A 21,160-nucleotide genomic window follows, 5' to 3' on the forward strand; every position below is an offset into this window, starting at 1 on the left:
ACTCATTTGTAAAACAATATTTTAAGTTTTCACAAACTTTATTTTATGGTAAACGAATATGGGCATACTTAGATGTCTCTAAGACAACTCAGGAAGGGAGGAAACAGTTCTTGTCCTTGAGACAAGATGTAATTTCTTTGGAGGCCTCTTTCCTATTAGCTTACCCCTGTAAGTGTGTTATAAAGTATGCACAAATTAAACATGTCTTTTTTCTTCCTGACCAATTAAAGTCATTTCTGGAGCAGAAAAAGATAGCCTGAAGTTTGACGCAGTGGTTAGATAGAGATAGCAAACTTGCATTATTGCCTTTCCTTTTACTTTTCTTAAGTTAATAAATAAATGTACTTATCATATTTTTGAGCCAACTCCCCTTGTTATTTGGGGTCTAAGGAAGGAGTTTCAATTATACTTTGCATTTGTAAGATGTATACCTAGAATATTTTTCCTGTATTTCTGAAACAAGAAGTTTGTTTTTCTTGTAATGTTTTTTGAAAAATTTATAAATAAAAAAAACCCTCCTATCTATTAGTTCAAGTTAAATTTCCTTATCAAATATATCAGTCACTTAATTTAAATAATTTATCACAAGTACCTAGCTTGCTGAATGTCCAGTGTAATTAACTGTTCACTGCCGATGAAGGCACGCCCACGTTTCGCTTCTGCTGTGTCAGGACATCGGACAAATATCGAACAAACTAGTGGGATAAAAAATAAGAAATAAAACCTTTTGTTCTTTGCTTTTCAAATCACCCTTTTCATCCACAAAATCACTACTCAAATCGGTAGCCACTTCTTCCTGCTCACAAACTGCTCAAATGGCCGTGGGCTCAAGCAGCCTCGTTATGAATAGAGTGGTGATGTCACCTAGAACTTTAACTAAATCTAACAGGAAGATTTACATTAATTTAAATTGGAACTCCTGTCCTTGCTCTTTTATTTTTTAGTGCGCTCCTCCTAAAATGTCTACTGTTTTACTGATTTAAATCATTCTAATGATTCAGAAAATAAACTTTTATTATCAAGTGCCAGTGCATTGCTATTGCCATCAAAATTACATCCTTCCTAAAAAGCAATCTGAGTCCATTCTTATTATATAGGGGTCCTTTTACAAAGGCGCAGTAGTGGTTTAACGTGCGGAATATCGCGCGTTAAACCGCCTGCCGCGCTAGTACCTAATGACTCCATTGACGAGGCGTTAGGATTTTATGCTGCCGCAGGGGTTAGCATGTGATGAAATATCCGACGCGCTAACCCCCGTAGCATGCCTTGATAAAAGGAGCCCAAAGTGTGCTATTCAAGTGTCACTGATCTATTTTTTATCTCTTTTTTTATGTTTATATTTATTTATTTTTGTTGTGCTTATTTCTACCAAGTTATATCCCATAGATCAACCCATAGATCATATTATCTTTGCTTATATAAGCTTTTTCTACATTACCCATGCTACAACCCTATTTACAGACCAACCAAAACTGTTTATTCTATTAAATTCTCATACATTCTCTTATTAATCCTGCTGCCCCTAAGATGTTCAAAACTTCCATTTCACCGATGTCATTCAAAAAAGTGCATGCTAACAATTAAGTCAAATTTTAACTAAGGGTTGTATTTCAGATACCATGGCAGAATCGTTAACTATTGTTTTGCCGAAGCCAATTCCATGTTGGTTTCAAATTACAGGCCTATTTCTTTGATTAATGTGGATGGAAAGTTCCTGGCTAAGTTATTGGCGTTAAGATTAACCAAGGCTCTCCCTTATATGATAGATATGCATGGGTTTCGTTGCTCAAAGACATTCTTCAAATAATACTAGATTGGCATTTCATATGTTAAATTTAGCAAAAACAATGGATGATCTGACCTTCTCTGTTTCTTTGGATGCAAAGAAGGCCTTTGATCATGTAGAATGGATTTTCATGTATCAAGTAATGGATTGGTTTGGTATAGGATCTGGATTTATACAAATGATTCAAACCTTGTATAGTTCCCCTTATGCCAGATTATATATTAATAATACTTTTTCAGAGCATTTTTTTCTGGAGAGGGGAGTTAGACAAGAGTGTCCCTTATCGCCTTTGCTTTTTCGAAATTGTTTTGGAACCCTTGTTGTTGGCTATTCAGCAGGCAAAGGAGATGCAGGGTATTCCTTATGCAGGTCAGATATCTTGCTTATGCAGATGATATCTTGCTTCATTTGAAGAATCCTGAATCTACTATTCCGCATTTACTGGAAATGATTGATAGATTTGGCAAATTCTCTGGTTACAAAATAAATTGGAGCAAATCAGAGGTTCTTCCACTAAACGTGCATTGTGTAAAAGGCTAATTTGATACATTACTATTCCTATGGAAGGAAGAGGAAATAAAATATTTAGGTATTATGATTCCAAAAACTTTGGAGGACACAATGACAGTAAATGAAAAATCTTTATTGTTGAAAATCAAAGAAATGTGTGAGCATTGGAACCCACTACATCTTTCTTGGTGGGGAAGAGTCCAAACCATTAAAATGATAATTTTGCTTGTAGCTTGTTACCAAATGAGTAAGGGCTCCTTTTACAAAGCCGCGCTAGTGGGTTTAACGCGCGTGACTTTTCATCATGCACTAACCCCACGCTGGCCAAAAAACTACCGCCGTCAGTTTAGCGCGCGCTATTATGCATGTTAAACCTCTAGCGCGGATTTGTAAAAGGAGCCCTATGTTGCTGGTTTATTTTCAAAGTTCATTTTATAAGAAATTAAATGGGGTTCTTACAAAATTTATTTGGCTGGGTAAAACTGCTAGAATAGCCTTGGTATCTTTGCAAAAACCAATTTCGGTGGGTGGGGTAAATTTTCAAATTTTTATAGATATCATCAATCTTTTATTATGCATCAGGGTGTGTATTGGATCCTTCCGGAACTCATGTAACATTTTCCAGATTGGCTGATTTTAGAAAGTCATCTTTTGTCCCCATTACGTTTTTGCCATATTCTGAGTATCAAGTTACCTAGAATATATAAGGACAATAGAATTCTTTGTGCCACCTGGAATACCTTAAAGTTTATCAATAATTTAACACCTAATACAATACAACAATCCACGTGCCAATCTATATGGTTACACTCCAAGATACAAATCATCGAGTCTAAGATTCTCTGGACTCCGCCCCCAAACACCCCGCCTCTCATCTAATCTTTTGCCGCCGCGCAGCGGCGTCACATCGAAGACTCCACCCCCAAACACCCTGCCTCTCATCTAATCTTTTGCCGCCGCGCAGCGGCAGCACGTCGAGGACTCCGCCCCCAAACACCCCGGTATATGGCCTTTAAGATCAAGTCTCTTGCGGCGCACACTAGCACTATATATTTCATGCACGCGGCACTTTGTTTCACCATTGTTTTACAACTGTTTTAATATTTTACTGCTTAATTGTTAAGTTTCAATTGTTTTTACCTGGATTTTACTTTTTTCTGCAGCCTCTCATCTAATCTTTTGCCACCGCACAGCGGCGGCACGTCGAGGACTCCGCCCCCAAACACCCCGGTATATGGCCTTTAAGATCAAGTCTCTTGCGGCGCACGCCGAAGGAGCGCACCTAAGGAGCAGGTCCTGCTCCTTGGTGCGCTCCTTCGTGCGCAACCTGAGGGCGTAGCCACTAATATTAGCCATAGAAGACACCAGAAGCAATTCCCTCACAGAAATCCTTACCTAATTATTTCCCTACTTGCCATCTTCCCCTTGCTAACTATGTTAACGCAAATTCCCAATTCAAATAACCATGACTTAAACTCACCCATAAACATACCAGTACACTGGGGCTTCCGTCCCCCCCCAAAAAATTACACATTTGAATCACGTCATCCTTCAGTCATACCAATCGCTCTAGAACAGACTACGATAAAACAAAATAACATCCCTATTCGCAATACTTCTTTAATAGCCTCTTCAAAATTCACTATACCAAGTCAAACGAAATTAAAAATAGGACTTATAAATGCCAGAGCTATCAAAGGAAAATACCACCTAGTTAAAGAAAAGATCATTACAGAAGGTTTCCAACTAATAGGCATAGTAGAAACCTGGTTAACAGACGGCGAGGAAGCTTATCTGTCCTACTGTTGCCCCTCAAACTATTCATTTATATTTAATCATCGTCAGAAAAGAAAAGGGGGAGGACTCGCCATTATCTATCAAAAGGACATCGTAAAAACTATAGACCACTCCACAGGAAATGCAGAAATAGAATTTCTACAGGTTCAACTTAACACTAACCCAAAAACAGATATACTTTTACTGTACATCCCTCCACCAATCGTTCAAAACAACCTATTCCTTCTTCAAAATTTGATCTTTGACTTCAGCTCCTCCTCTGAAAATCCTTTAATTCTGGGAGACTTCAACTTTCACTTTGATGAACCCTCTCACCAAGGAACTCTTAACTTATATGGATGCACTTAATTTCTTACCTCTCATTCATGAGTTCACACACCTGGCAGGACATATCTTGGATATGATTTTTATTGCAAAAACTGACCATCTGTCTTATTCTAATATTCTTAATACTCCAGTCCCATGGTCTGATCATCATCTTATTTCATTTAATATACTGCTAAAAAAGAAAATATTACCGATCTCCTTACCCAAAAATATAACATATCGTGATTATACTAAATTAGAACTCTCGTCAGTCTCCTCCTTTCTTCTCTCAAGACCTCCAATCCTTGAGACAGATTCTCTTGAAGAACAACTTAATTCATGGAATGACACAATTCAAACTCTACTGGACAAAGAAGTCCCCCTTATTAATAAAACAATATCTATCAAAAAAGTCCAAAACCCCTGGTATACGCCGGAACTTTCCCTCATTAAAAGACAGCTCAGATCCCTAGAAAGAAAATGGCGTAAAAACAAAACAATCAATAACATGATAACATTCAAAGAACTATCTCAATATTATAAAATAAAAATTAATGAAGCTAAACGTAGCTATTATACCAATAAAATAAAAATAGCTAAAAATTCATCCGTCTTATTCTCTATTATAAAATCCTTTAACTCAAACGCAAAATACGAAAAAAATAATTCAGTTCTTTCAGCACAACATCTTGCAGACACCTTCTGCAAGAAAATCATTAATATACGTAACAAGTTTGCATCCACCCCAACTAGCACTTCCACGGAAACACACAACAATTATAAACTCCCTTGCTCCAAATGTTCCAATTTTAAAATCCCAACATTAATAGAAATTAAATCAATTATCCAAAAAACAAACCTAAAGAGCTCCCCTTCTGAGATCATTCCTCCAGTAATCTTAAAAAAATATTTTTCCTGTTTTGGACCAATCATACAACTACTTATCAAAAAAAGTCTCTCTTCCGGGACTATTCCCAAGACTTGGAAAACATCTACAATCTCTCCTATACTAAAGGATCATAAAATTAGTCCCGATGACCCAACCAACTACCGTCCTATCGCTAATATTCCCTTCTTAGCAAAAATCACTGAGAAGGTGGTATTTAACCAGCTATCAGATTTTGTCCAATCTACTAATATACTCCACCCTAATCAAACGGGTTTTAGGAAACATCACAACACCGAATATTCTTTAATTGGGCTCACCACCAACATCATCTACAATTTAGACCACCACAATTCAGTCATCCTTTTTTCCCTTGACCTCTCGGCTGCATTCGACACCATAGACCATTCCCTCCTTTTAGACAGGCTGCAATCAATAGGCATTAGCGATTCATCGTTACTCTGGTTCTCTTCCTTCCTATCTGACCGCAACTCGACAGTGCGCTATAATAAATCTTCCTCTATACCATTTTCACATAATTATGGAATCCCTCAGGGCTCAATCTTGTCACCATTACTATTCAACATCTTTTTATCTCCTTTACTCAGTCTTAGTCAATCCATAGGCTTCACGACGTATGCCTATGCTGACGATATCCAACTAATTCACTCCGTTAACCTGGAAAACTCTAATGAAATAACTCAAATCAATCAAAAATTGGAAAAAATTAAAAATTGGCTAACACAGAACAAGCTTGCGCTAAATATATCCAAAACTAAAGCTTTACTCTTTCCATTTAAACAGGGCTTAAAGCTCTCTATTCCTTTTTCAATCGATAACACAATAATTGAAATTGTCACATCACTCAAGATACTAGGAGTAACAATTGACGACAAATTCTCCTATCAAGAGCACATTAATAATACAGTTAAAAGTTGTTTCTATCGTTTACGTTTAATTCGCTCAATGTCAAAATATCTGGAACCAAAATCCCTAAACATCTTATTACATTCCCTCATAATATCCAAACTAGATTACTATAATTCACTTCTTATGAATATCACTCACAAGGATCAAAGACGCTTACAAATAATACAAAACATTGCAATCAAAATAATTCACCAAGGGAAGAAATACGATCATGTAACCCCCTATTTGATAGAATCTCATTGGTTACCTATCAATCAACGAATAACATATAAAATAGCATTATTAGTACATAAAACAATATCTACTAATGAACCACAGTTTATAGATCGACTTTTAATTCCTTATATTTCAAATCGTTCACTTCGGTCTAACACACAAGGGCTATTAATGGTCCCCTCACAGAAAATAATAGGAACAAGACGCCACGACATCTTTTCAGTCATGGCTCCTCTTATATGGAATAATCTCCCGCTATATACAGTGGTGCCTCGCATAACGGACGCCTCGCACAGCGAACGCTGCGCACAACGAACTTTATGTCTTGATCCGTACAACGAACTTCGTTTCACACAACGAAGTCGCCCGAGCTGCATCCTTCCGCGCAGGCACTGCGCTTAACTGCCCTCTCTCCGCCTGGTTCCCTCTTGCCCCCCCGACTCCCCGACACGATCGGGGCAAAAAGGAGCCCAAGCCCTCTTGCCCCGCCGATTCCCCAACTCCCCACACAATATCGGGCCAGGAGGGAGCCCAAGTCCTCCTGGCCACGGCGACCCCCTAACCCCACCCTGCACTACATTACGGGCAGGAGGGATCCCAGGCCCTCCTGCCCTCGACGCAAACCCCCCCTCCCCCCAACGACCGCCCCCCCCAAGAACCTCCGACCGCCCCCCCAGCCGACCCGCGACCCCCCTGGCCGACCCCCACGACACCCCCAACCCCCTTCCCCGTACCTTTCTGTAGTTGGCCGGACAGACGGGAGCCAAACCCGCCTGTCCGGCAGGCAGCCAACGACGGAATGAGGCCGGATTGGCCCATCCGTCCCAAAGCTCTGCCTACTGGTGGGGCCTAAGGCGCCTGGGCCAATCAGAATAGGCCCGGGAGCCTTAGGTCCCTCCTGGGGGCGGGGCCTGAGGCACATGGGCCCAACCCGACCATGTGCCTCAGGCCCTGCCCCCAGGAGGGACCTAAGGCTCCCGGGCCTATTCTGATTGGCCCAGGCGCCTTAGGCCCCACCAGTAGGCGGAGCTTTGGGACGGATGGGCCAATCCGGCCTCATTCCGTCGATGGCTGCCTGCCGGACAGGCGGGTTTGGCTCCCGTCTGTCCGGCCAACTACAGAAAGGTACGGGGACGGGGGTTGGGGGTGTCGTGGGGGTCGGCCAGGGGGGTCGCGGGTCGGCTGGGGGGGCGGTCGGAGGTCGTTGGGGGGAGGGGGGGTTTGCGTCGAGGGCAGGAGGGCCTGGGATCCCTCCTGCCCGTAATGTAGTGCAGGGTGGGGTTAGGGGGTCGCCGTGGCCAGGAGGACTTGGGCTCTCTCCTGGCCCGATATTGTCGGGGAGTTGGGGAATCGGCGGGGCAAGAGGGCTTGGGCTCCCTTTTGCCCCGATCGTGTCGGGGAGTCGGGGGGGCAAGAGGGCTTGAGCTCCCTCTTGCCCCGATCGTGTCGGGGAGTCGGGGGGGCAAGAGGGCTTGAGCTCCCTCTTGCCCCGATCGTGTCGGGGAGTCGGGGGGGGCAAGAGGGCTTGAGCTCCCTCTTGCCCCGATCGTGTCGGGGGTGCCAGGGACCACACGGAGTCACCCACCGTACCACCCGATTCGGGTAAGCGCAGGTATCGGTGGGTGGCTTATTTGCGGGGGGGTGCCTTATTTTATATTTTTTTCTAAAAAGGGGGGGCTGTCTTATTTGATGGCCCTGCCTTATCATCGGGGAAACACGGTAGAAAAAAAAAAAAAATGAACAGTTAAGTCCCAGTTTTTGCCGCTGAGACTCTGCCCTCTCACTGTAAAATTAGACTCTACTTAGTCTGTCTTTAAATTTAAAAAATGTGTGTTGTTTTAAAAAACAATTATGTTTTTAGATGTATCTAAATAAAAATAATAACCAAAAATTTATCTTTTTTTTATGTCATCTTAGCATATTTTATGCTACAGAACGAATTATTTTTTTTAACATGTATTGTTATGGGAAAACGCGTTTCACATAACGAACTTTTCGCATAACAAACTTGCTCCTGGAACGAATTAAGTTCGTTGTGTGAGACACCACTGTATTAGAGAAATAAAAGATCTTAACTCATTTAAAACTAATCTAAAAACATTTCTCTTTAAAGTCTCATTTAACCTTTAGAACGACTCTTTCCGTGAAGTACTAAACTGACTAAATCTCCTCTTACTTCTTACCCTAACCTAATGTTCTACCCTACCTATCACAAATCCCCTTTCTTCCCTCTGGGAAACAGCAAAATGTAACTTTTATTTCCCAATGTTCTTTCCTATGTGTATATTAGTACGTCTGTATTGTCAGTTTGTCACAGCCCCTTGAAATTTTTTATGCTAAATAATTTGTCTCATTGTCTTATGCTATAACTTTTTTATTATGTAATTCGCTTAGTATTTAATAAGCGAACTATCAAATTCAAATAAACTTGAAACTTGAAACATTGGTTGCAGGCACGCATATGTACTTTAGATGATGTGTTATCAAAAAGGAAAATGCTTGATTTTTCTCAACTACAATAATCATTCAGTATTACAAAGTCTCAAACATATAAATGGTTACAATTGAAGCAGGCCATTCAGAAGGGGTTCCCTGATTGGTGAAATTTAAATAATCAGTATAGCTTGCTGGGCCTATGCTTTCAGACAGATTTGCTAGGGCATTAGGCCGCCAAGTGGTATAAATTGATATCGGAATATTTGAATAAAAAAATCAAAAACTAGTCTAAAAGATATTTGGAGCATTGAGATTAAGGAGCAGATTTCTGCTACTCAGTGGCTACAGATTTGGACTTGGAGGATGAGATGTACAGTATCAGCATCTATGAGACAAACTTGGTTCTTTTTGTTACATAGAATTGAAGGAACACGTCTTGTAGTTTTCCATGGAATGTGTTTAAAGCTGTAAATCCAGACTAGAGAGCTGCACGGTGTGACCAGCCAGGCATTCTCCCAGTGCAGGTCCCAGTCAGGACAGAGGGAAAGAAGGTGAAACAGAAAGCCCGGGGTGGAATTGGGAAGGAACAGGTTGGGTCTGAGCTGGATAATCTTGTTGACCACTGGGGGAGCCCAAGAGGCCCTTGGAACACTGCCAGGGCTGACACAGCAGGGTGGGGTCCCAAGGTATATAAACCTGTCCCAGACACCAGGAAAGGGAGCCAGCTAGGGAGGAAGTTTAGGCCTTGCCTCCCTAGGAACCCTGCTGAGCCAAGCAGGGACAACAGGCCTCAGCCTATGGAGTTGGAGGAGCTTGAGCAGTCAGGAGAGTTGTTTCAAGCTGATGAACCCATGGATTGCCAAGACACCTGGACTACTGGGGATGATAACTTGCCAGAGCCAATGCTGGTGAACTGGACTTTGAGCCACAAGCAGTGAGTGTTGGTTTTTGAACTGTTTGTGAGCTGTGTTTTTCTTTGGAATGCTGAGGTTTTGAGTGAAAGCTTAGAGAGAGTTTGGGGAGAGGTTTTGCTTCCATCTGGGAGGGAATTTGAAAGCCTGTCTGAAGGCCTACAATTTTGGCAAAACCTGCTACTCTCTCCTGTTCCTGATAACCATAATTAATGATTGTCAGAGGCTTTCCTATTTTCTGCTAAAGACTAGAAACTAAGGAAACTCAAATATTGAACTGCAGTCTCAGGACTGAATAAAAGGACTGTTTATCTGCAGTTAGAGTAAGCTCTCTAAGGAGCTAAGGTCTCCAGATTGGGTGAGACTGAAGAAGCAGTGGAGCAGTAAAAGTTTAAACCTAATTTGGTATGCTTCAATTACTTTGCCCTTTTTGGCCTTTTTGGTTTTTGTGTTTTTATTTCTTGAATGCTGTATAGGAGTCCTGGATGATATTCCTGACTAGTTCAAGGCATTACTTACCTGTTGTGAAGAAAGTGAGTAAAAGGAACCATTTATTTAAACTTCTTGAATGCTGAGACTTTATTGTGTTTTTTTTTGACTACAAAAAAATCCAGTCCTGCAGGGTGACTCCAGGCCGGGTCACACGCAAGTATATGATTTAGTGTAGCCATCAGGATTTCTTCAAACCCCTATTCTGGGTTAAGCTGGTGGCCACAACGGGAACGGGGATGACGGGAATCCCGCGGGACCCGCGGGGACGGGTGGGACTTTGGCGGGGACGGGTGGGGACGGGTGGGATTTCTGTCCCCGCGCAACTCTCTAATCCAGACTCTGTTTGCCTTCTCTTGTTGAAAAATAGTACAAGGACATTTATGTTTGAAAAGATGTGTGTTATCTTGTTGTGAAGTGACTTCAATTGTTTTTATAAGCCGTGTTTGCAAACAGAAGAGGCTTTGCTGGCCAAGGCTCTTCTGACCTTTTGGACTCCAGTCTTCAGATAGAAAAAATGCTGATTTCTTTAAAGTTTCATGTGACCTGTGTCCATATATGGTTTGCATTTACGTCACATGCTGACACATGCTAACAACACTGATTCATTTAGAATGATATAAAAGAGATGTAAAGCTCACAATAAAATTGGACATGTTTTGAAAGATGATTTCTGGTCTTTAAGATATGTCTCCAGGTGCACCTGACTTCCAAATGGCAGAGAAAGTATGGGGCAGGAATTGGGACCTAATCCTTTTCAAGAATTTTTTGGACTCCAGCTCGTTTGCAAAAGTTAGACAGTTCAAAGTCTAATAGATTCTGGCACTGTCATCTTGAAATAGGGACACTGGATCATTTGTTGACTTTTGGAGATCAATATGGGGACAAATTAATTTGATATTGGAAACTTCGATTCCGTTGTGTTATGAGATGGTAACCTGTGGGACATTATTGAAAACTACACCTTTATTAGACAAATATAAAAGCAGGCGCCTAATTATTATGATAGGGATTGCCATGCAGATGATTACCAAAAATTGGAAAAATTGGGACAGGCTTAACTTTTCCTTTTGGTGGGAGTCTTTATGTTTATGTTATAAATTTGAAAAAAATGAATTCAGTTATATTAGGTCATTATAATTTTTTAAAATTAGTATGGGGCCCATTAACGAATTTTGTTAACGCCGAGTAGTTGTGTATTGTTTTAATTGTTTTCATGATTTGTACACACATCCAGGGAGGGAGGGAGGGGGAATACATTGGTAACTTAAGGTTTAGATTAGATTAGATTAGATTCTTGTTGATTGGCTATAGTGAAAAAAAGGGGGGGGGGGAATATGTTTTGTATTGATATTGATTGAATATAAGTGCTGTCTATGATAATTTGTTGTGTATAATTTAATGCACTTTTGAATGTGATGTGAAAATTAAAGAATTTTTTAAAAAAAGTTTCAACTTACAGTTTATTCATTGTTTTTTGTTTTTTTTAAATAAATGCCACTCAATTTTGAGATTCAAGCCTTTAGGTTCCTCAGACTTCAACCTGAATATCCATTCTTGTTCTTTTTTGAACTAGCCAACTTTCTATCACCTCCTCTTTAATTAGGAGGCATATGATCTATAACCCAGCATTTAAGCATGGAAAATTGAAGTCCATATTGTGTGCAGTGTTGTACTAGTGGTTCATCAATCTTTTGACATGTTATACTACTCCTATGTTCACCAAACCATACCCGGATTGGTCTTGTGGTTTGTCCTTCTCACAAGGACATTTTATCAGATAAACCACATATGCTGTATCGCATGAGGTTTTATATTTTAATCTGAAGGTATTAAGAGTCTGGGGGGGGTCTCTAAAAATCTTTATTTGCTCTTCCGTTGAATCACAGGTTTTACATTTATCACACTTTTAAGTGGCTCCCTCAATACGTTTCCTTGTGTTTGTCATCGACACATCTGCTAGACAAAAAATTTTCTTTCAAGTTTGCTGGCAAAGTTTAACAACTGGCGGCAAATGGGGATCTGATGTTTTTCCTCCTATTATCCTGGGCAGTTGAGGAATGCTGACCCGGGTATAAGATTTTTCTCTTGCATTGAGACTACATTAACCCCTTCTTCTACAAAGCCACACTAACGGCTGCCGCACAGCAACAGCCCCAAAGCCCTTTAAATCTCTATGGGCTTTGGAGCCGTTACCGCAGCGGCCCACGCTAAATGGCTTCATAAAAGAGGCCCTAAAAGTTAAAAAGAATATTGAACAGAAAGAGAGAGTATTTGAGTAATTGGAATAAATTTTTTCTCTTGAAATGTCAGTATAGATTGTGAACCCCACTATTTACCCTTCTCTATTCAGAATATTAACCATTTAAAATCTACTCTCTGTTTTCTGTCTTACACCAGTTCTTAATTCATAAAAGGATATGACCTCCTATCCCATGACTCTCTAATTTCCTCAGAAGTCTTTCATGAGATATTTTGTCAAATGCCTTTTGAAAATCCAAATACACAATATCAACTGACTTGCCTTTATCCACATATTCATTCACCCCTTCAAAGAAATTCAGTGCATTGTTGAGGCAAGATTTCCCTTAACTAAATCCCTGTTGGTTTTCTCTCATTAATCCATGCTCATGTATATGTTCTGTCATTTGGTTCTTTATAATAGCCTCTACCATTTTTACCAGCACTGACGTCAGACTCACTGGTCTATAATTTCCTAGATCACCTCTGGAACCCTTTTTAAAAATCGTTATCAGGTAGGCCACCCTCCAGTCTTCTGGTACTATTCTGGACTTTAGAGAAAAATTACAAATTACTAACAATAGCTATGGTGCTCATAATCTAAAGAGAAAAACGTCCAAAAACTGACCTAAGTCGGCACTTGGATGAACATTGTCAAAATACGTCCAAGTGCCGATAATGAAAACAGGTTTTGGACATATTTCTAAACAACCTAGGCCTTCAAAGTGCTGCTGAACAACCAAAGCTAAACAGGGCATTTCAGGAGGAGTGTTGAGGGCGGGACGTGGGCCGGCTTAGACTTAGTTGTACAGCATGTATAACCGAAAGTTATACAGCCCAGCATAGACGAAACTTGGACATTGTGACTTAGACCATTTAAAACATGGTCTAAGTCACAAAAACCCACCTAAAGTCACCAGATAAGCACTGCAAAGACATAATACAGACCCCCACACACTACCCTAGTGATCACCAACCTCCCCCAACCCCATAAAAATCGTAATCACACCTTTAAAATTCAGCCTCCAGACCATCATCACCTGGCAGCCTGGCATAGGAAAGCCTAGTCGTCCAGCACAGAGGCGGCTTAAGCCATCTTGCAGGTGGGTTAGGGACCCATGGAGAGAAGGACCCATGCCCATAAGCCCCTGTAATCACTGCATTAATATTTAAACATGTGCACTCCCTTATACACCCCCAAAACCCTTTTGTACTGCCATATAAGTGGCTCCTGCAGCTATAAGGGCTATTGGGGTGGTAGATAAGTGGGTCTAGGGGATTCTGGAGGTGGTTTGGCAGACTCACCATGACCTATAAGGGAGCTGTAGTGAGATGATGACATGGTACCCTTTTTGTGAAGTTCACAGCAGTGCCCTGTAAGGTACCCCACTATTTAGGTGCCATGTCTGGGTGTTCAGTCCATCACTTTACAGACCCCTCCCACGTCCAACAGGGCTTGTTCTAGGCGTTTTTGACTTGGACGAAAAGTTGGACGAAAATGTGGTATAAAGATGGACGATTTAGTGACTTGGACGATCAGATCGGCAGGATATGTAGTTAAACGATTTTCGAAACCAAAAATATTTTGGATGTATTTTTTGAAAATGTTTTTTTACTTTGGACGACTTGTGACTTAGACGAAAATGGACTTAGACGTTCCTTTCGATTATGCCCCTCCACGTGTATAGCCCTCAATGGAGACCATCCCCAACTTTGTTGGTTGGGCTGAGAACTTTTCAGTAGCCCCTTGTATGTGTAAAATAACTGAAAATTTAGGCCCAGTATGTGCTATTTCAGTGTTGTGTAATCAACCTGACATTAAAGAGTATTGTACTGCCTTTCTCTATGGTCATAATCAAAACTGATCCAGTACAATGTAAAATTATTTCATTAATCATATTTCTCAGCCAACAACAATAACAATAACATAATACCTTTCTGTTTTCTTATTATAGGGAAATTCACTATTATTCATGCCCAATGTTCTCAAGGTGTACTTGGAAAATGGACAGACCAAAGCTTTCAAATTTGAGGCAAAGACAACCGTGAAGGTACTATCACATTTTTATAAACTTAATTTAGTTTTGTGTTTTTCTTTTATTTAAAGACTTCAGATGATTAACTTTAGTCCAAATGATAGAAGCCCCTACAAACACACACAAAAAAATACTTATCTTGGGTCTGCTGCTTCTCAGTTAGTAAAATATGTAAATTAAAGAGACTCATGTTTCTCTACTGTCCTTATCAAAGACGTAGGACATTAAGCCCCCTTTTATCAAGCTGTGTTAAGGTTTTTATTGCCCGCAGCTGCGGTGAAAGCTCTGACATGCATAGGATTTCTATGAATGTTGGAGCTTTTTACTGCCATGGCCGGTGATATATATATATATATTTTTTAACCCTAATGATGCAGGACTTAAACTACATGCTGCTTTTATTTTCAAGATTAGTTTTCACAAAATTCTATCTTTAGACCCCTCTTACCCCATAAAGAAAAAATACTTTTATTTGAAAAAGTGGGTAAAGCATGCAGAGAAAACAAAAAAAACTCTGTGGAGTGACGATGTTTCCAAATGGACTTTATTTGAAAGTATCAAAGTTCCAAAGGTACACTAAAATCATCCACATAATGGAATTTTCTAATCGCTCTGCAAGTGTATGTGTCTTTGTGTCTCTGACCTGAACAGAAAAGAAAGTGGCTGTTTGAATGAAGGCAGATAAAGACCATAAGAACATAAGAATTGCAGCTGCTGGGTCAGACCAGTGGTCCATCGTGCCCAGCAGTCTGCTCATGGGCGGCCCTTAGGTCAAAGACCACTGCCCGGAGTCTAGCCTTACCTGCGTATGTTTTGGTTCTGCAGGAACTTGTCTAACTTTGTCTTGAATCTCTGGAGGGTGTTTTCCCCTATAACAGCCTCCGGAAGAGCATTCCAGTTTTCTACCACTTTCTGGATGAAGAAGAATTTCCTTATGTTTGTATGGAATCTATCTCCTTTTAACTTTAGAGAATGCCCTCTCGTTCTTTCTACCCTGGAGAGTGTGAACAACCTGTCTTTATCTACTAAGTCTATTCCCTTCATTATCTTGAATGTTTCTATCATGTTTCCCTCTCAATCTCCTCTTTTCAAGGGAGAAGAGGTCCAGTTTCTCCAATCTCTCACTTTACAGCAACTCCTCCAGCCCCTTAACCATTTTAGTCGCTCTTCTCTGGACCCTCTCGAGTAGTACCGTGTCCTTCTTCATGTACGGTGACCAGTGCTGAACGCAGTATTCCAGGTGGGGGCATACCATGGCCCGGTACAGCGGCATGATAACCTTCTCCGATCTGTTCGTGATCCCTTACTTAATCATTCCTAGCATTCTGTTTCCCCTTTTCGCCACCGCCGCGCATTGCACAGACGGCTTCATTTACTTGTCGACCAATACTCCCAAGTCTCTTTCCTGGGGGGTCTCTCCCAGTACTGCACCGGACATCCTATTTTCATGTATAAGATTTTTCTTACCGACATGCATCACCTTACACTTATCCACGTAAAACCTCATTTGCCATGTCGAGGCCCATTTCTTGAGCATGTTTATGTCACTTTGCAGGTCTTCATAATCCTTCTGTGTCCTTTGTATCGTCTGCAAATTTAATTACCTCACTCGTCGTACCAATTTCCAGGTCGTTTACAAATATGTTGAAGAGCACGGGTCCAAGCACCACTTGTGACGCTTTTCCAGTCCCAGTATTGTCCATTTACCCCCACTCTCTGTTTCTTATCCGCCAACCAGTTTTTAATCCACGTGAGTATTTCACCCTCACAATTTTTTGAAGTAGTCGTTCATGCGGGACCTTGTTGAATGCCTTCTGAAAATCCAGATATACAATGTCGACCGGGTCACCCTTGTCTATCTGCCTATTTACTCCCTCGAAGAAGTGCAGCAAGTTCTTCAAGCAAGATCTTCCTTTGCTGAAGCCGTGCTGGCTGGTTCTCATCAGATTGTGTCCGTTTAGGTGATCAATGATGCAGTCCTTTATCAGCGCCTCTACCATCTTTCCCGGTACCGAGGTCAGACTCACCGGTCTGTAGTTTCCCGGTTCTCTCCTCAAATCTTTCTTGAAGATTGACGTAACATTCACCACTTTCCAGTCTTCCGGAATCCTTCCCAATTTGATTGACAGATTGGCTATTAGTTGAGCAGTTCATCTATAGCCCCTTTCAGTTCCTTGATTACCCTCGGATGGATGTCATCTGGTCCTGGGGATTTATCAATTGTAAGCCTATCAATCTGCCTGCATACCTCTACTAGACTGACCGTCAATCCTGTCAGCTTTTCGTCTTCATTTCCAGCATATAGCCTGATGGGTTCCTGTATGCTGTGTACATCTTCTTCGGTAAATACAGACACAAAAAATGTGTTCAGTTTGTCGGCAATGGCTTTGTCCTCCTTTAGCACTCTCTTTATTCCATGGTCATCCAACAGCCCCACCGCTTCCTTCGCAGGTCGTTTCCCCTTAATATATTGAAAAAATGGCTTGAAGTTTTTTGTCTCCTTGGCTATTTTTTCCTCGTAGTCTCTTTTGGCCCCTCTTACCGCCTTATGGCACCTGCTTTGATGTTGTTTGTGCTTTTTCCAGTTTTCGTCTGTTTTTGACCTTTTCCATTTTTTAAACAAAGTCTTCTTGTCTCTGATTGCTTTCTTCACCGCTACAGTGAGCTACGTCGGTTCCTTGTTCTTATTCCTCTAGTATCCCTTGTTGATACGTGGTATATATAGATTTTGTGCTTTGGTGACTATGTCCTTAAAAAGGGACCATGCTTGCTCTAGCGATTTTACAGTGCTTATCCTCTTCTTAATCTTCTTCCCCACCATGAGTCTCATCACTTCATAATTTCCTTTTCGGAAGTTCAGTGCCATGGCTGTCGTTCTGGATCGATGTTTTGCCTCTGTGTCCAGGTTGAAGCAGATCATATTGTGATCACTGCTTCCCAGCGTCCCTTCTACTTCTACGCCTTGCACCGGTCCTTGTAGTCCATTTAGAATTAAGTCCAGAATTGCATTTCCTCTCATATTTTCCTTGACGAGTTGTTCCAGGAAGCAATCGCCTACAGCATCCAGGAACTTGGTCTCCTTACTGCAGCCGGAGGTGCCTAGGTTCCAGTATATCCCCGGATAATTGAAGTCGCCCATGATAACTGCGTTGCCTCCCTTGCAGTTGCATTTCATCTCCTCCGTCATTTCTCCATCAGTTTCTTTGGACTGTCCTGGGGGTCAGTAGTAGATGCCAATCTTCATTTCCATACCATTTATTCCCAGAATTTTGGCCCATAGAGACTCTACCTTATTTTTCATTTCCGGCGTGTTCTCTCCGATAGACTCAATTCCCTCTTTGATGTATAGGGCAATACCCCCAACTTTTTGTCCTACTCTGTCTCTGCGGTATAGCTTGTATCCCAGTAGCACAGTGTCCCAGATGTTTTCCTTATTCCATCATGTTTCCTTGATGCCAATGATGTCAAGCTTTAAAGATGCCAATGATGCCTTTTTGTGCCATAGCTTCCAATTCCCCCATCTTATTCCTTAGGCTCCTTGCGTTCATATACATACACTTGAGTTTGCGGCCTGTTACTTTCTTGCATTTCCTTCACTCTTGTGTTCCTTTCGATCCATCAGGATTTCTGTCTTGCCTATGATCCAGTGAATCTTCCCTGCTATCTTCCTACACAGTATCCTCTGGGTTTACCGTTTCTCGAACCATTGACTCTTGGTCGACTGTTGGCTTTCCCCGTCTTCCTAGTTTAAAAACTTCTCAATTTCTCTCTTGATGTTGCTTGCAAGCAGCCTCGTTCCGTCTCTGCTGAGGTGGAGTCCATCCTTCCTTTATAACTTGCTCTGCCCCAGAACGTCGTCCAGTTGTGCACAAAGTGGCAGAAAAGGTTAAAAGAAGAGTGACCAAGATGATAAAGGGGATGGAACTCCTCTCGTATGAGGAAAGACTAAAAGGATAGGGCTCTTCAGCTTGGAAGAGAGACAGCTGGGGGGAGATATGATTGAAGTCTACAAAATCCTGAGTGGAGTAGAACGGGTACAAGTGGATTGATTTGTAACTCCGTCAAAAATTACAAAGACTAGGGGACACTCAATGAAGTTACAGGAAAATAATTTTAAAATCAATAGGAGGAAATTTTTTTTCACTCAGAGAATAGTTAAGCTCTGGAACGCGTTGCCAGAGGATGTAGTAAGAGCAGATAGCGTAGCTGGTTTTAAGAAAGGTTTGGACAAGTTCCTGGAGGAAAAGTCCATAGTCCTTTATTGAGAAAGACATAGGGGAAGCCACTGCTTGCCCTGGATTAGTAAAAAAGCCCTACAGTTGTGTGTGCACTACTAAGCAATTGTATGCATGCATTATTATTATTATGATATATAAGAAATTTAAAAAAATAAACAAACCATTTGAGTAATAGTGTACACTATTGATGACATTGCTCGTAAAAAGAAACTAAACTAAACCTTAAGTTAGTATACCGCATCATCTCCATAAAGATAGAGCTCGGCACGGTTTACAGGTAATTCAATAAATGAGGGAAGGACATAATAAGAAATCAGAGGTTATGAAGAGGTTAGCTAGCTTTACATTTTAAAAAGATAGCTTTACGTTTTGGACAAAAGCCAGGTTTTCAGATGCTTTCAGAATAATTGGAATGAGCCTAGGTTCCACTGCGGGGCAAGGAGGTTATTCCAAAGCTCAGTGAATTTGAAGAAAAGGGATTTCCCTAATTTACCTGCATACATGACATCTTTTAACGAGGGGAAAAATAGTTTGAGTATGTGGGCAGATCTGGTAGTGTCAGGTCTCAAAGAATTCCAGGATAGTGGGATTAGGGGAGGAAGAATGCCATGTAGGATTTTGAAAATTAGGCAGGTACATTTAAAGTGAATCCTAGAAATCACTGGAAGCCAGTGAAGTTTTGATAGAAGCGGGGAAACATGATCAAATTTGCTTTTTGCCAAGATCAACCTAGCCGCAGTGCTCTGGATCCGCTGAAGTCTTTGAAGATTTTTCTTGGTTAGACTTAGATAGATAGAATTACAATAGTCCAGTCTGGAAAGAATGATTGATTGTACAAGGACAGAAAAATGTTGTTGGCGGAAGCAGGATCTCACTTTCCTCAACATGTGAAGACTAAAAAAACATTTTTGTACCAGAGAGTTAAGATGATCATTAAAGGAAAGTGTAGAGTCAATAATGATGCCCAAAACTTTGCTTGAGAATTCGATCTGCAGTGTGGGACCAGAAGGTAGTGGAATGAACGTGGATAACTGATCTAATTTTGGGCCAAGCCAAGAAACATATTTCTAAAAAGTGCAAATGAAATGAAAAATCCCATAAATGGCAGAAAAATATGCAAAATAAAATTTTTTGGCCTAAAACATATGTGTGCATATGCTTTCATCCTTATGGATGGTAGTCTAACAAATAAAATATTGCCATCTTCTGTGTTTTAATTTGATCTGTGGAAAATGCTTGAATTAAATTTATCTATTCATATGAAAGGAGTTTACTATTTTGTCTCTTTTTTAATTGCAGGATATTCTTCATACACTGAAAGAAAAACTCTCCATTCAGAGTATTCAGCACTTTGCTTTAGCTTTGGAAGAACAATACAACATCTCTAAGCTATATCTCCTGCATGAAGAAGAGCTCATTGAACAGGTGTATATTCTTGTACACTTGAAATAGGCTGAAAAACATAATTAAAAAAATTTTTAAATTATTAATTTTAAATCTTACATATCACTAAAATATAAGTGACATTAGAAATATCAGAAAATAAAGAACAAGAAATATAGTAAAGGAAATACCTAGTATAGTATTCTCTCACAAAATCAGGAAAATAAGGCTCCAAGAGAAAGAAATGAAAATTAAAGAGGAAAATCATAATTAAACTAAAAGAACATCAATTCTGGTAAAGAGGCCTCTCAGCCAGCCCTCTACAGTACTGAGAATTCTACAGGATTAAACCAAAACCCTTACCCCCTCTTCAAAACCGTGCTAGTGGTTTTTAGTGCAAATAGCTGCACTGAATGGCCTGCGCTGTTACCGAAGGTCATAGGAACTCAATGAACGTCGGGAGCAGTGTGGGCCATTCAGCGCAGCTCTCTGCGCTAAAAACCGCTAGCACAGTTTCATAGAAGAGGGGGTTAATTCTTCTTTCACTATAATAAATTCTTCCAACTGCTTAGGATCAAAAAACTAAATTGTTTTAGCATCATACTTGTAAAATTACACAATTACACAATTACATGACAATCATTACATTACAGATTTCTATTTCTCCATTACCTTGCGGTTCAATGTAGATTACAAAAAGAGTTATAGAAGGAGGGTTACAAAGTTAGATCAAAGATCGTTTCCAAGAGTGGGTCAGGTAGGATCAAGGGTTAGGGAGAGGATGGTAAGAAGGAAGGTATTTGTGGTTTTAAGCCTTATTCAGGGATTTCTTCAAGAGTATAGTTTTTATTTCCTTTCTGAACATCTTGTAGTCTTGGGTTGTTATCAATAGGTTGGAGATTTGGTTATCTAGTTTTGCTGCTTGAGTGGCTAGTAGGCCATCATATAGTTTTTCTGTTTTACTTCTTTGATTGGGGGGGTGTTTTTCTATGCCT

The 21,160-nt window shown here is 40.6% G+C and overlaps 1 protein-coding gene across 2 annotated transcripts in view; it reads left to right on the forward strand.

Annotated features, from left to right (window-relative positions):
* The window catches only part of FRMPD1 (FERM and PDZ domain containing 1), a 304,447-nt gene that overhangs the window by 167,736 nt on the left and 115,551 nt on the right, over positions 1-21,160 (forward strand). For both annotated transcript variants that reach the window (XM_033917490.1, XM_033917500.1), the window contains 2 exons: positions 14,464-14,559; positions 20,082-20,207. In XM_033917490.1, coding sequence (XP_033773381.1) covers positions 14,464-14,559; positions 20,082-20,207 — 222 coding nt within the window. The remainder of the gene's footprint in view (positions 1-14,463; positions 14,560-20,081; positions 20,208-21,160) is intronic.

The sequence above is a fragment of the Geotrypetes seraphini genome, chromosome 1, assembly GCF_902459505.1.
Source record: "Geotrypetes seraphini chromosome 1, aGeoSer1.1, whole genome shotgun sequence".
Classification (NCBI taxonomy): Eukaryota; Metazoa; Chordata; class Amphibia; order Gymnophiona; family Dermophiidae; genus Geotrypetes; species Geotrypetes seraphini.